The sequence below is a fragment of the Bufo bufo genome, chromosome 10 (genome assembly GCF_905171765.1).
Source record: "Bufo bufo chromosome 10, aBufBuf1.1, whole genome shotgun sequence".
NCBI lineage: Eukaryota > Metazoa > Chordata > Amphibia > Anura > Bufonidae > Bufo > Bufo bufo.
Window position 1 is genome coordinate 45,491,454 of NC_053398.1, and position 16,579 is coordinate 45,508,032.

At 46.7% G+C, this 16,579-nt stretch overlaps 1 protein-coding gene across 1 annotated transcript; it reads right to left on the bottom strand.

Moving 5' to 3' along the window:
- Positions 1-1,045: 1,045 nt before the first annotated feature.
- Positions 1,046-15,452, bottom strand: RPLP2 (ribosomal protein lateral stalk subunit P2). Its single transcript, XM_040410444.1, has 5 exons — positions 15,313-15,452; positions 11,546-11,669; positions 11,025-11,073; positions 4,296-4,394; positions 1,046-1,162 (listed from the first exon to the last, which is right to left on the bottom strand). The coding sequence occupies exons 1-5, from the start codon at positions 15,450-15,452 to the stop codon at positions 1,086-1,088; spliced, it is 489 nt and encodes a 162-aa protein (XP_040266378.1). The 3' UTR covers positions 1,046-1,085.
- Between the last annotated feature and the right edge of the window lie 1,127 nt (positions 15,453-16,579).

A 16,579-nucleotide genomic window follows, 5' to 3' on the forward strand; every position in this document is an offset into this window, starting at 1 on the left:
TTGAACAACTGTGGTGGAAACTGGAGGGGTCTGTGCTGCCGAATACATGGGGGATTTTGCTTTTGTAAAACCAGCTGTGTGAACAGGGCATTAGGGCGAGTTACAGGTCACATTTTTAGCACCTTTTCTGCCTTTTTTTGCAGTGAAACCACCACCTGCAGATGTTAACTAACGGTCTATGAGAAATATGAAATACAGAACACAAGCATTTTCCACCTTAGGCCTCATGCACACAAACATATTTTCTTTCAGTGTTCGTTCTGTTTTTTTTTTCCATTTCAATGGGTCAGCAAAAAAAAAAAAAAAACTGACTTTACTTCGTGTGCATTCCGTTTCCGTTCCGCAAAGAAATAGAACATGTCCTATTATTGTCCGCATTATGGACAAGGATAGTACTGTTCTATTAGGGGCCAGCTGTTCCGTTCCGCAAAATACGGAATGCACACGGACGTCATCCGCATTTTTTGCGGACCGCAAAATATATACGGTCGTGTGCATGAGGCCTTACGGTGTTTGTTAATTAGGCGACTTTTTCTTTCTGGGTTCTTCTCAAAAGCACAGCACACTGGTGTTTTCACATCACCTTCTTTATAGGTAAAGAAAATGCTAGGGGAAAACACTTCACAAAAAAAAAAAAGCTAAAAACCTAAAAAAAGCTTTATAAAAAAAACATGCATCCTGTTATTCTGCCGTTTTCAAAGGCCCCCCCCCCAAAAAAAAATGCAAATTTGTGCATGCAGTTCCCAAACAAAGCAATATATATACTTCATTGTACACCACATTGTGCTCAACTTTGACCCAATTGGCATCTCACAATTTTTTATTATATATATATATATATATATATATATATATAAAATAAAAAATTGTGAGATGCCAATTGGGTCAAAGTTGAGCACAATGTGGTGTACAATGAAGTAAGGATAGATTCTGTAGTATATAAGAGTGCTGCCCACTACTTCCGGGCACAAAACTGACCCTTACACAGGTCAAGTAGTAAGGATGCATCACTTTCTTCCATCAAAACCAAACTCAAGAAAACCAGCAAGGTTAAATAAAGATCTTTTATTTATCTGCCACACGTTCTAATCAAAGAGGCCGAATCCCATGTCCTCATCAGATTCCTCAGACTCGTCCTTCTTTTCTTCCTTCTTCTCTTCAGCTGAAAAACAGGGGTCACATTAAGTCGTTGGGTAATCACATGCATCAAGTAAGACGTCTCATTAGGTTTGCTTATGACTTGATAGATGGACACAGCAGCTGTACTGCTACCCCAGCAATAGAAGACAGGATCCTGGGAGCTAGACCCCACCACCAAGGAGCTCAGGAGGAGCAGTTTAAGACTTGTGCTGTTCCATAGCTGTACTTATGAAGAGACACGTGTCCTTTAAGTTTACACCATCTGTAAAATAGCTGCTAAAAACACTCCGTACCTAAACAGATTTACTAAAAAATGCATAGAAACAAAAAGAGCCCACTTCAGTGGAGAGGAGGACGACACGCATGTCGATCAGTACGAGAGGTGCGGTTCATCAGCTCGCTAATGGCAGCAAAAAATTCATCATCGATTGTGCGTATCACGGATGTTCTAATCTAAAGGGGCCTTGGTGACATTTCTTCCCTTTATACTGGTTTGTCTCGAGTTATAAGAACTCAGGCAACCCTTGCGAATGGCCTAAAAAACAAACAAATAGATACTCATCTGTTTTCTACCCTGTTTCTTCAAGAGCTGCGCTCCGGTGCTCTCGCTGCCGACGTCATCTTCTTGGCTGCAGCAGTGACGGTCTGTGCAAAAGTCACCGCTGTAACCAATCGCTGGCCTTAGCTATGCATGGGACGTCTCTGCTGAGGCCAGTGATTGGATGCAGCGGTGACCTGTCCGCACAGAACGTCACTGGTAAGCGAGTGGCAGCAGTGAGGACTGGAGAGCAGGAAGAAACAGGTGAGCATCCATTCATTTGTTATTCTAGAAGGTTTACAAGGGTTAACTCAGTTTTAGAACTTGGACAACCCCCCTTTAATGAAAACCTGCCGGTTTCCATGCCTTCAGTCACACTATTCTTCATGCGTCCCAGGTCAGAATTGTGAGTCAAGTTTAGATAATCATGACCATCACAGTGGCACCTAAAGCAATAGGTCAGACCAAGAAATGTCAGTTTACCCATCAGTGGCCAGGTCTCACACTTCTGCCCTGCAGTGCCAGTCTTCTCCTCGAGTTCCCCATATCTTCCTGTGTCCCCCAACTAATATGCGGCTACGCTTCACACTCGCGTTTTGGCTTTCCGTTTGTGAGATCCGTTCAGGGCTCTCACAAGCGGTCCAAAACTGATCAGTTTTGCCCTAATGCATTCTGAATGGAAAAGGATCCACTCAGAATGCATCAGTTTGCCTCCGATCAGTCTCCATTCCGCTCTGGAGGCTGCTTGCAGTGTTTTGCGGTCCGCTTGACGAAACTGAGCCAAACTGATCCTGACACACAATGTAAGTAATTGGGGACGGATCAGTTTTCTCTGGCACAATAGAAAACAGATCCGTCTCCCATTGACTTTCAACGGAGTTCATGACGGATCAGTCTTGGCTATGTTACAGATAATACAAACGGATCCATTCATAGCGAATGCATGCGGTTGTATTTTTGTAACGGATGCGTTTTTGAAGATCCATGACAGATCCGCCCAAAAGACGAGTGTGAAAGTAGCCTGATCGTTTTATCTGAAGCCTGTGGCCAGCTTGCATTTGTAAGAAACTACTTTTCATTGTGAGTCTTCGATAGTATTGAGCGAATGGAGCATCGGATCACTGATTTTAATGCAGTCTCTGTACAGCATTAGAATGTATTGGCTCTATGGAGCCAACTTCCTTTCACTCAAAGTCAGGCGAGACTTCGGTGAATGAATGCGGGACTCATTTCTGTATCTTTAAAAACATTTAAAATTAGCAATCCAAAGTCAGGTTTGGTACCAAGGTTCCAGCCGGTACCAAACCTTGCTAATTTTAAATGTTTTTAAAGATGCAGAAATGAATCCCGAATTCATTCACTAAAGTCTCATGCGACTTCGGGTGAAACTAAATTTTGCCTACACAGGGCCAATACATTTCAATGCTGTACAGAGACCGGTCTCAGACAGCATTAAAACCGAATTGTTAGAACGTATCGACTTTGGATCTCTGGTCCGAAGCTCAGATTCGCTCAAGCCTAGTCTTAGAAGTGCTGCACCCCCTAGTGGTTGCTTTCAGGATTTTTGTTTCCATCCTGTAGTAACTTCTAGAGAATTGTTAGTGGAAGAAAAATGCATACATTAAAAGGGCATGTTCACATGAGCACTAGTTAGTCCCTCTGGTAACAGAGCAGAACGAAAATACTACAAGTGCCGGCACATAACTTCCACGAATGGAGCGACAGACCCCACTGACTAGAACGGGGTGTGTTCAGGTGCCCGCTTTTTGTGGGCCCCAGAACAGAGCCTTTAACACAGATGTGACTAAGCCCATAAGGGAGACTGCAGCTCCCTCTGCATATTTTGCTGGATCGAAGCAAAGTCCTCTACTTTTGTATTCCATCATGCAGCACCTTAGTAGGGGTGTCCTGCGAGACCAACACTTTACATAGAAAAAGGCACATAGGTCAGGTATCGTGTTCTAATTTACCATTTCTCACTCACACAATAGGACAATATCCACTAAATTACATGTAAAAGTTAATTTTTTTTATTTTTTGGTGAGAGGTCATAGAAGTCCACAACTTATTTGGAGGTTCATCCAAGATTTCCATAGGGCAATAATTTCAGGCTAGGAGGTTTAAATTAGACAAACCCTCTGGAGGGGTGCAGAGGGCAGCCACTTTTACCCTACTCTGCAGTGTAGGCAGCATGTGGGGATTATGACAATTACACGGGCCGTCAAACAGTTAAAAAGAATAAATGAAATCCAGGGAAGGAGCTAAAATAGTAAAATAATGCATATCCACCAGCTCCATCTCCTCCAGCATTGCTGCTCCGCAACGCCAATGTCATCTTTTGTCTGCAGTGATGACCTTGACACTGCAGCCAATCACCAGCCTTAGACTGCCGAGGCCAGTGATCGGCTGCATCGGTCACATTCAGTCTACAGACATGTCACCAGTGCGGCCATGTAAACAGCCTGACCAGGATGACCAGGATGACCAGAGCAGCCGCCCTGGAGAGGAGAGTGTTTGAACCCGTGACTATACATTCTTTTGTTATGTTAACACCTTCTCAACCTTTTACCATTTTTTACATTTTGGAAGATGTGTTTTTTCTGTAGGTGAAAGTTACCTGGTGCAGCAGACCCTCCAGCAGCAGGGGCAGCGGATCCAGCAGAAGCAGAGACAGCGACCGCTCCTCCAGCGGGCATACTTGCCAACTTGGTGTTCCCTAAAAAAACAAAATCAGACCCTTTTCATTTCTGAACATTAAAACAGCCAATACCTATACGGTTATATCGGCGTGTATGGCAAGAATACCCATGTTAAAGGGGTCGTTGAGGATCAGAAAAACAGCACCACCTCCTGTCCACAGGTTGTGTCTGGTATTGCAGCTCGTCTCCACTGGAGTCAATGGGTTAGAGCTGCAATACCGTGCACAATCTGGGCAGGGGCGCTGCTGTTTTTGGAAGAAAGCAGCAATGTTTTTCTAATCCTGGACAACCCCTTTAAGTGTTTACATAGGAACTGGATAATGTCCTTTAAGCACACACATGGACACTGAAGATTGAAAACCACCAAATGTCCTGAGGTTGGCCTGTCCTTTATACATGAGCAGATCTGGCCTTAACTGAACTGTACAGAATGATTACATAGAGGTTGGAGAGCATCCCCTGGAGAGCCTTCTCAGAAACCTCACCAAGGCTTGAACTCGTATGCATTGTTTCTTTGACCTAGAAATTTTGCAGAAAGTAAAAAATCTGCAAAAGTAATGACCGCTATAATCTAATGTGTATCCCCAGCCAAGTTCATGTGAGGGAAACGAGATAAAGTTGACCCAGAACATGGTGAAGACTTGCCTCATCACTTCTGATCTTGAATGCAAATGAATTGGCATGTCATGAGATCGATATAGCCCTCACTACCCTGGCACCCCATCGATGAGCACAGCACCGATCTGATGTTGATCAGTTATCCTGAGGATAGGTCATCAATGTTTAATGTCTGGAAAACCTCTTTAGTGGAGTTACAGAAACAGTGGAGCGCCGGCCCACTTAGTTGTTCCCGTAAACCCCCTTAAATCCCTTCCCGCACATTGATGTAGCATGTACATCCTGGTAAGGCCTCTTTCACACGACCGTATGGCTTTTTCAGTGTTTTGCAGTCTGTTTTTCACAGATCCGTTGTTCCGTTTTTTTTGTTTCTGTTTTTCCGTATGGCATATACGGTAATTACATAGAAAAAATTAAGCTGGGCATAACATTTCAACATTAGAAGGTTCCGCAAAAACGGAACGGATACAGAAGACATACGGATGAATTTCCGCATTTATTGCTTTTATTTGCAGACCCATTGACTTGAATGGAGCCACAGAACGCGATTGGCTGGCAATAATAGAATATGTTCTATCTTTTAACGGAACGAATGCATACGGAGTACATTCCTTTTTTTTTGCAGAACCATTGAAATGATTGGTTTCATATAAAAAAAAAAACGGTCGTGTGAAAGAGGCCTAAGGCTTTATTTTGCACACCCTGATGTACCGTTAAGTCATCAGGATGGCGTGGGCACAGCTGCGCCATGGGTAGCTGGATGTAATACACAGCTGGGCTCCCACTGCAACACAATTATGGGGTGCTGATGGGAGCAATGGCTGTCGAGGGAGGCATACTAACAATGGCCCCCCGGTCTGCCATATGCCTATTAGACCTTGCCACAGGCAGGGTCTAATAATGCTGAGCCCTCTACTCAACTCTCAAACCGAAAAAGCAACCCTCCAAGTAAAAAAATTATTTTTTTTTTCTAAAATAAATTAGAGAATGCACGGATCTGCCAATTTCCAGGCTTTTCTCCTGTCATACAAGATGCTGCCATCTTGGATGACTGGAGTCCAGGAAACTGCAGATCTGTAGCTGAAAAGAAGGGCACCAAGTAAATGTGCTGGTCTTTTCCCAGGTAATGTGAATTTATTTTAATTGTGTGTAATATATATATATATACACACACACACAGATGAAAGACGGACAGCACTCCAAGTAAAAATAGTGGTGTTTATTCACCCATGTGGATGGCAACGTTTCAGCTCATACAAGAGCCTTTTTCCTTGAAAAAGGCTCTTGTATGAGCTGAAACGTTGCCATCCACATGGGTGAATAAACACCACTATTTTTACTTGGAGTGCTGTCCGTCTTTCATCTGTATTATATGGGGTAAGCTGCTACATCCCTGGACCTAGCACCCATATTGTTTTTTCCAGTGCAGGCAGAGATAGATAGATATATATACACACACACACACAATGCATACACCAAGTCTACCCTTTCCCCCAGTTTAAGTGTGCAAGCTGATCTGGACATGGCTTCACTACCCTCGTGTCCTGAAATGAACCATCTTGTTAAGTTTAAAAAACACGTCCCACTCATTTCCACAGAAAGCCGACGACATTTGCTGTCCATTCTTTCCGAGTGCTGAATTCCCAAGGGACGCTCCAGTAACCGTACAGGACTTCTCAGGACATCAGAACAATATGTTTTCCTTGTGTCTTTATTCTTAAACTGCAAGGACTCCGGGACAACGAGCGGAACAGGTCAGTGGAGAAAACCTCTCACCAGCAGCAGCTGCTTGAAAACCAAACTTTAAAGGGGCTGTCCATCTTATATTAAATGATGGCCTATCCTCATGATTGGCAGGGGTTCACCAAATGGAGCAGCGCTGCGGTGACGAGCTCAGTCCACTACAATTGCCGAGCAGCTGATCAGCGGGGTGTCAGACCCTCATAGATCATCTAGTGATGGCCTACCCTGAGGATAGGTCATCACTTAATAAAAGGAGGACAATCCCTTACCAGATCATTTACCCCTCCCCCCCACCTACCTTCATGACCGGACATATTTTTGGTGTTTTTCAGTACAAGTGGCTTGAAAAGAGGTAACTTTCTTTTAGTTATTTCTGGGGCTTTATATTTATGCCATTTTTAGTCACATATACCATACTTTTTCTATTGAGGACAATATTTTTAGATTTTGTTCACTTTTGGTCTTTTTTTTGGAAGATGACAACTACATTTTAACTAGTATATCAGCCTCCAGAGCTGATCTGGGTCTGCCAAGACCCAGCAGCTCCCATGTTACCTAGTGATCACATGATCGCTGGGACTGGCACAGCGATGGGGAAGGCAGGGACAATCTGAATGCTTCTGTCATCTCTGCAAGGACGTTCAGAAACACCCTTGTCCAGAAAAATGCAGACTGCCCAGATGTTTAAAGAGGACCTTTCACCTGGAAAAACATTATCCTCACATATACAGCGGCGCCCGGGGATCTCACTGCACTTACTGTTATCCCCGGGCGCCGCTCCGTTCTCCCGCTATGTCCTCCGGTATCTTCGCTCAGTAAGTTATAGTAGGCGGAGTCTGCCCTTGTCCTGTGGGCGTCTCCTTCTCCTAGGCTGTAGCGCTGGCCAATGGCAGCGCAGAGCTCACAGCCTGGGAGAAGAAAACCTCCCAGGCTGTGAGCTGTGCGCTGCGATTGGCCAGCGCTACAGCCTAGGAGAAGGAGACGCCCACAGGACAAGGGCAGACTCCGCCTACTATAACTTACTGAGCGAAGATACCGGAGGACATAGCGGGAGAACGGAGCGGCGCCCGGGGATAATAGTAAGTGCAGTGAGATCCCCGGGCGCCGCTGTACAGATCATGACACTTAGTTCACAATATTTTTCCAGGTGAAAGGTCCTCTTTAAGGTTACTATGAGTAGAGGCGTTCAGATTTGCTATGTAATACATTTATGCACGCGCCACTACTCCGTAATGGCGCATGAGCGAGACTAATGCATTTATGGAGATAGGGATAATAGTGAATTTAAGTGATGCAGGGGAACGAATCAAGTTTGTCCACGGCAGGACAAGCCATATTCGCTCATAACTACACCAGATCTTATATCCCTTATTGCGAACCTTAAAAATCATTTTGCTTTTTGAGCATGTGTTAGGGCCCCACATTATTAGAGCAAACAACTGTGTAAAAGGGAACCTGTCAGGTTGAACATGTTATAGAGCAGGAGGAGCTGAGCAGATTGATATATAGCGGGAGATTTATCAAACTGGTGTAAAGGAAAACTGGCTTAGTTGTCCATAGCAACCAATCCGATTCCACCTTTCATTTTCAAGATGAGCTCTGAAAAATGAAAAGGTGGAATTTAATTGGTTGCTATGAGTGACTAAGCCAGTTTTACTTTACACCAGTTTTGATAAATCTACCCCATAGTTTTTGGGGAAAAGATTCAGAAAAAAACTTAAATTTATCCATTTAAATTCCTGCTCATTCTGGGCTTTGAAGTCCAGGAGGCGGGGCCATCAGTGATTGACAGCCACCTCTGTATACACAGTCATAGAAGGAAGGCTGTCAATCACTGATAGGACCTCCTCCTTGACTTCAAAGCCCAGAATGAGCAGGAATTTAAATGGATAAATTACAAGTTTTAGTGACTCTTTTCTATATATGAATCTGCTCAGCTCCTCCTGCTCTATAACATGCTGCCTACAGGTCAGACACCATGCTCAGCCTGACCGGTTCACTCTCAAGGTCTCCGCTTGTTCCTGTTACATATACTAATATAGAATTCAGACCTTGTTTAAGATGCTGAATCAAATACAATGCAACAGCACCCTGCTTAAAACATGAGCACAAAGGATATAAACTAATGCTATACTCGCTATATAAATATATGATCAAAACTATTTGTGCCCATCCACCAGATACTGGCAGCATCATTTTCGATAAGTGTACAGGAGGCTGGTGTCAGTGGTTGGCAGGTTTTGGTTCAGATGTTTTTCGCCCCTATAGAGAAGCGGATAAATACATGGTGTATAGCACAAATTTTTGTGGTTCTTTCCCCTTTAATTCTTTGTAATGTAGTTGGTTAGCGGTACCTGGTACCTTGCCGTGTTCCTGAAGTGTAAAGTAACTCTACAAGCGTTCTATACACTGAGGACCTTTAGGAGGGGCTAGGAGGCTAGAAAACATCTAGCTATGTAACAAAGAGCTCATCCTCAATGATGACATCATCGGTATAAGATGTCTTGCTACCATCTCCTCTCTGTGTCGTATGGGCGAGGACCGGCTGCCATGTTGGGAACTGGTCGATGGAGCTTTATCATTTGTTCACGGCTTTAGTGACTTACTTTACTGTGTATGTTATCTTTCGTGTACATCTTATCTTAGTTTACTAAGCTTTTTATGCACCTAATTCGTGTTAAAGGGGTTGTGCGGCGACTTATATTGACAACCTATCCTCAGGATAGGTCCTCAGTATCTGATCTGCCGGGGTCCAACACCTGGCACCCCCACCGATCAGCTGTTTGATGAGGAGGCGGCGCTCCATGTGAGCGTTGCGTCCTCTTCATTACACTACGTGTAGTCTCCTGTGGAGCGGTGGCGTAGTGGAATTACAAGTGCTTGCTCCAGTCAAGTGAACGGAGCGGGTACTGGACATTACACTGCACTTCCCAGACTACGTGCAGTGTAATGAACAGGAAGCGGCGCTCGCACGGAGTGCCGCCTACTCGTGAAACAGCTGATTGATGGGGGGTACAGGTGTTGGACCCCTGCAGATCAGATATCCTGGGGATGGGTCATCAATATAAATTGCTACACAACCCCTATAAGCCTATTGTCTCCTGAATCTCATATTTCACGGTAATACACAAGGAAAACACCAAAAGCTTTAAAGGGGTTGTCTGGGTTCAGAGCTGAACCCGGACATACCTCCATTATCCCCCCCGGCAGCCCCCCTGACAGGAGCATCGGAGCAGTTTATGCTCCGATGCTCTCCTTTGCCTTGCGCTAAATCGCACAGGGCAAAGGCATTTTTTTTGGAGATCCGGTGGCGTACCGGGCTGTCCATGGGGCTGCCAGGAAGCCCGGTGACATCACCGGCACAGATGGGTGGGATTTAGCGCTGCCCATGCCAGTAAAACGGCTAGAGCAGTGCTAAAGCACGCCCATCAGAGCCGGTGACGTCACCGAACACACTGCCGTGCGGAAGCTTCTGCCCGGCAGTGTGTTACGATAAACAAAAGAGCCCGTGCCCTGCACTATTTAGCGCAGGGCAAGGGAGAGCATCGGAGCATGAGATGCTCCGATGCTAGCCTCCGGGGGGCTCCCTTGGTTGAAAAATTAGGGTATGTCTGGGTTCAGCTCTGAACCCGGACAACCCCTTTAATAAAACCCACATGAACAAAAAAACGTAAAAAATCTTTTAAAAACAACGCTCCTAGCCAAAAAACATGCGTGTCCTACATTTCATATTTCCCATAGACTGTCAGCTGACATCTGGAGGTGGCAGTTTGTTTTTTTATTATATATGATAATATTATAAAGCCACCCCCCCCCCCCCCCCCCCAAAAAAAATTGCAGGTGCAAAAAGGCCACTAAAAATGCAAATGTCAAGAAAAAGGCTGCAAAATACCAGCGCGCGTCTTCAGCCTTACCAGAAATGCGACTCACAAGACTTTGTCCGGAGAAGCTCGTACAATGAGAGGGCGAGGAAGCTACACCCACTTCATAAAAAAGCTTCTCTGCGTTAGTCTGGTCCACAAGCGAAACCCAGCAGGTACGGAACCAACCTCCAGGTATTAGGATGGACCATTGAGAGATAGCATAAACTATAAAATAATAAAAGACACCCCCCGTCTCCAGTGCCCCGCCAATCCAGTAATCCCCAGAGCTACACAAATACGCCATGTGATCGCTGCGGTTACTGACAGCTTGGAAAAAGACCGCCGGGGCCCGCTGGATCGGCAGAGGACTGAGGAGTAGTGTTATATAACATCTGAACAATCCCTTTAATCATAGACCCTTACCCTGGGCAATCACATCGTCGATTTTCTTGCCCTTGAGTTCACTGATGACCTGTAAAGAGAAGGACACCATTAGGGAAACTGTACAGCAGCTGACACTTCTCTATGGCCGCGCAGACACTGCAGCACCCATCATGTACGCACTGCCAGACATTCAGACTGGACACCAGCCTGGGAGTACAGTATAGATAACTTCTCCTCAGGATAGGTCATCAATATCTGATCGGTGGAGGTCAGACAACCAGCACCCCCACTATCAGCTGCGGCGCTCCAGTGAGCACTGCAGCCACCTCACATCTTACCAAGTACAGCGCCACCCTTTCTATAGTGGCTGTGCTTTGTATTGCAGCCCATGCACTTGAAAGGGACCGAGCTGCACATAGACCATGTGACATCACCGGCCTACAAGGAAACCAGAGCACAGCGGCCTCTTCAAACCGCTGATGACTGGGGTTGCCGGAAGTTTTTCACCGCACTGTGACTATGACACTTTCATGGGGACAGATTGGGCCGGTCGTCACTACCTTCTCTGCACGCGTCTTGTCCATTTCGATCCCCACACTTTCTAGGATCTTCTTCAGGTCAGCGACGGAGGGGCTGTCATTACCGCCGAGCACGGCCAAGAGATAGGACGCTACGTAACGCATTCTGTTCAACAGAAGACAGATAAACAGTTAGAGCTGTACGAAACCCACATGGGAGATCCGCACAAACGACACTGCCGTGTGTGCACGTACCCCTATTCTTAGGCCTCTTTCACACCGACGATATGGATTGGCTCAGGATGCCTTCAGTGAAACTCGCAACATTTCGCAAGCAAGTTCAGTCAGGTTTGTCTGCAACTGCGTTCTGTTCCGTTTTTTTTCCATGCGGGTGCAATGCGTTTTGATGCATTTTTCACACGTGTGATAAAAAAAACGGAAGGTTTACAAACAACATCTCCTCGCAACCATCAATGAAAAACCGCTTTGCACCTGGACTGCATCCAGATTACCACCGGATGCAATGCGTTTTTCACTGAAGCCCCATTCACTTCTATGGGACCAGGGCTGCGTGAAATATAGAACATGCTGTGATTCTCACGCAACGCAGAAATGATGCGTGAAAAAAAAAAAACCGCTCATGTACACAGACCCATTGAAATGAATGGCTCCGGATTCAGCGCGGGTGCTACGGTTTACGTCATGCATCGCTCCCACGCAGAAACTCGCTCGTGTGAAAGAGGCCTTAGGGAATGTTCACAACATAATCCTCCACGTATCTCAGGTCAATAACTGCTGCGCCGCGGTTTCTGGAGTGGCTTTTATGCAGACCCGCTCTAGGTTTAGCATCACTGAATGGAGCTCAACCGTCAGCAGGTTCCCCTCTGTGGCTTTGCGAGCGGTCTGTGCAGTAACTGCGCCAAGAACGGACCTATACATTCTTGGCGCGGTCTTGAACACCGCATGGCGAAAACCTATGGCAGCATAAACTGCAGCGCGACCTCACAGACGGGAAATAATGGGGTCATTTATCAAACTGGTGTAAAGTAGAACTGGCTCGGTTGCCCATAGCAACCAATCAGATTCTACCGTTGATTTTCCAAACGAGCAGTTAAAAATGAAAGGAGGAATCTGATTGGTTGCTCTGGGCAGCTAAGCCAGTTCTACTTCACACCAGATGGATAAATGACCCCCATAAGGGTTTATAAAAAACATTGATTTTCATGTTTTCAGCTTCATTTGTTACGATTCAGGCTACAAATATTTTGTCCGATATTTCTTAAAGGGGTAGTCCTATTACGACAACCTATCCGCTAAATGTAGGGCAAGCGTCTGGTGGGGGTTCAATAGCTGGAGCTCCCACTGATTACAAGAACGGGGGTCCGTGCTCCCCAGTCTGAATGAAATGGTGGTCATGTGTTCCATCCAACTCTATCAGACTGCCGGAGACCGTGGTGACCTCCGGCAGCGCGCATGTGTGAACGCCGCTGCATTCAGACTGGGGAGCATGGGCCCCCATTCTTGTGGATGGCAGGTGACCCAGCCAATCAGAGACTTTCCCCGTACTCCTGTGGATAACGGGATGAATTATAATAACGGGACAACCCATTTAGGCCTCTTACCCACGGGCGTGTGCGCCCTGTGGTCGTGCTGCTGCCGGCAAAATGCGGGCCGCAATGCACGAACACAGTCCGTGCGGCAGCCGCAGCGGATCGCAAAAAGATAGGACATGTTCTATCTTTTTGCAGAACGGAAGTACGGGATTAAACCCCACAGAAGCACTCCATAGTGCTTCCGTACCATTCCGCATCTCTGGACTTGCGGACCCATTGGAATGAATGGGTCCGCATCTCTGATGCGGAATGCCCACGGAACGGCACCCGTGTATTGCGGATCCGCAAATGTGGTCCGCAATACGGCAACGGGGCACACGCGCCCGTGGGAAAGAGGCCTTAAGGTGGATAAACTGGACTGCTATCAACAAAACCCGTAGCAGAAATCCACGGCTGCCCCACGGATTTGTATGAATGCTGAAGATCAGTCCATTCACGTGGACATCAAACCAAGGAGGGCCACGTCCTTTCTTGACGTGGTTCGATATCAACATGGGGGAAATCGGCAGGCGCATGAAGAGGAGCACAGATTCCTTCTGAGGAGCCGTGGATCTGCCATTGTTTCTGGTGTGGCATGCACGCCAAAATCCACATGGAAAATCTGCTGTGAGAACAAGCCTTGGGAATTTCCATGCTACAGACGGATGCAGCTGGCACCACACAGGAGCATGCTGCATAGTCTTCATTTTGGGGTGGAAAATGTTCAAGGCAAAACCCCCTCTGAATATACCTTAGTAGTTATCCATACCAATAGGTGAAAGCTACTTTCCACCACCCCTGCTCCATACAGACACATGCTCGACTCTGGCTGAGCATGCATGTCTTCTCTACCAGGCACTCCTGCAGCAGCTCGTCGTCCTTGACAAAACCACTGAGTGTGTGGAAATCAAACCTGGCCGACTCCTATACCCCGATATCTGCCATCACGGTAAGGCTACTTATACACTTGCGGCAGAGCGATCCGGTAAGCAGTTCCGTCGTATGCCAACTGATGGCATTTGTAAGACTGATCAGTCAGAAAAATGCATTGAAATGCCAGGTCCGTCTTTCCAGTGTCATCCGGCAAAACGAATCCGGCATTTATTTTTTTCACTTTTTCAGTCTGTGCAGATCCAGCGCTAATACATTCCTATGGAAAAAAATGCCGGCATTCAGGCAAGTGTTCAGTTTTTTTGGCAGGAGATAAAACCGTAGCATGCTGCAGTTTTATCTTTTGTCTGATCAGTCAAAAAGACTGAACTGAAGACATCCTGAACAGATTGCTCTCCATTCACAACGCATGGGGGTACGCCTGATCGGTTCTTTTCCGGCATTGAGCCCCTAGGACGGAACTCAGTGCCGGAAAAGAAAACCGCTAGTGTGAAAGCACCCTAAGAGACTGGGCACCCCCATACATTAGATGGCGGTCAGAAATTCATCTAGTCTGTAGGTCCTAATGCGCAAAGGGCACATCCCATATCCACAGTGCTGCTGTGCTAACCAAAATTTAAAGGGGTCGTCTGAGAAGCAACACCTGTTAGAGGTCCCCCCCCAGTGAGATCAGCCGATACAAATATGTAGGAGACCTCTTTAGATGCGTCCCCCAGTCCATATCTCCAGTCACTGCAGCGTTACATTATACTTTAATGGAAAGATCCGTCCGGCTGCGGAGATCCCAGGCCGCTGTGGGGAGACCCCCCACTACACCCAGGTCTGGGGCTGCTGCAGGGTATATATTCTATACAGCAGCACCGGGCAGAGTGCAAAAAGTATGTGACCCCCCCTGTACAATCTCAGCAACTCAATCCTCTCAGAACCAGTCACACAGATGTAGCAGTGCTGTACAGGTCACACAGATGTAGCAGTGCTGTACAGGTCACACAGATGTAGCAGTGCTGTACAGGTCACACAGATGTAGCAGTGCTGTACAGGTCACACAGATGTAGCAGTGCTGTACAGGTCACACAGATGTAGCAGAGCTCAGCGCAGTCACTATGACATAGCTCCCGCAGCTACATGACAGTTTCGGCTCTGCTACATCCTGCGCGCACCACGCGTGTCCTCTCTCCAGCCTGATGCTACATCCCCAGGACATGCTGCGACCACTAGTCCCCGATCAGGGAAGGGTTTATATAGGCGGAGAACCCAGCACTACCGCCCGGCGACCTCACAGTCCGCCATGACAGCCCGAGCTGTTCGAACCGGCCGCCCACTTACTTCGCGGGATACTTTTTAGCACTTAGGCCGGAGAGACAGAAGACCACGCGTGCTTCCTCTGCGGAGACCGGGCGGAAAAGGCCGCTCACAGGGAGGGGATATACACAGGAAGATCCTGCTGGGGCTGGGGAGAAAAGCATCATGGGAATTCAGCGCCATCTTGCTACACTCAAACTTGCGCGCAAGCGCAGTGGAGGGAGTTTTTCTTCAAAGGTCCGCGCAAGCGCAGTGGAGGGAGTTTTTCTTCAAACGTCCGCGCAAGCGCAGTGGAGGGAGCTCTTTCTGCAGACCGCCTGACCGGAGCCCATTATTATTACTGTGCCTCCTCCATGTATGGGCACATTTCTGTTCCTATTTACTGTTTGTGGTATTGCTTGCCATCTTCAGTCCATGCCATGGGAGCTGACCAGTGCAGAGTGGTTACTTTTCCATGTTCTAGCTTTTTGGGGTGACCTGAAGAGGTCAGGGATCACCATTAGGGCTCATGCACACAATTGTAGATATGCAATACATTTCTGAATTGGAGAATCCCCATAAAAGAAGGCCCCTGGGACTTGATTTTTTTGTTTAACCCTTTCCCGACCATCCGTTGACTATTTCTAGAGCGGTCTTTTATCTCTTTGCGGATGTTTTAAAACATCAGTGCAGAGATTGCAGCTGCACGCTAATCATGAAGCTGCGGGAGTGGAGTCAGTGACAGCCATGCTGCCCATAGAGAAGGCAGGGACAGTTTTTTATCATCCCTGCCTTCCCCATCACTCAACTAGCGTTGTGTATAGAGATCAGGAAGCAGTGCTCCAGTCCCAGCAGTCATGTGACTGCCAGGATCCGAGTGTCTGCGTGAGCTGCTGGGCCTTAGCAGTCCCAGATCAGCTGTGCAGTGAGGCTGTACAGCCTTGTACAACTTCTCCGGCGGCTGTATTCCCTCTGTAGATGGGGCTAATAAGTCAGCAGCAGTTACAGGAGAAACCAGCAATAAAAAAATAAAAAAAAATGTAATGTGAAATGTCCCCCAAAGGTCTTGTGTGACCTTATCATGGGCACAAAGTATAAAGTAAAAAATGTAAAAGACAAAAAAAAACACCACATCACATATATCAAAAGGACCGTTATTGAAAGGGGACAGAATAAAAAATATATAATTTAGTTGCACATCCTCAGGATAGGTTATCAGTATCTGATCGGTGAGGGTCCGACACCCGAGACCTCTGCCAGTCAGCTGTTTGAGAAGGCAAGGGAGCTCCTGTGAGTGCCGCGGCCTTCTCCA

Excerpts from the sequence above, each read along its gene's own strand:
- RPLP2 (XM_040410444.1), bottom strand. The coding sequence starts at position 15,452 with ATGCTTTTCTCCCCAGCCCCAGCAGGATCTTCCTGTGTATATCCCCTC. Across the intron at positions 11,670-15,312 it reads GCTAAAAAGTATCCCGCGAA|AATGCGTTACGTAGCGTCCT; the intron begins GTAAGTGGGCGG and ends TCTGTTGAACAG. Across the intron at positions 11,074-11,545 it reads ACAAGACGCGTGCAGAGAAG|GTCATCAGTGAACTCAAGGG; the intron begins GTAGTGACGACC and ends TTCTCTTTACAG.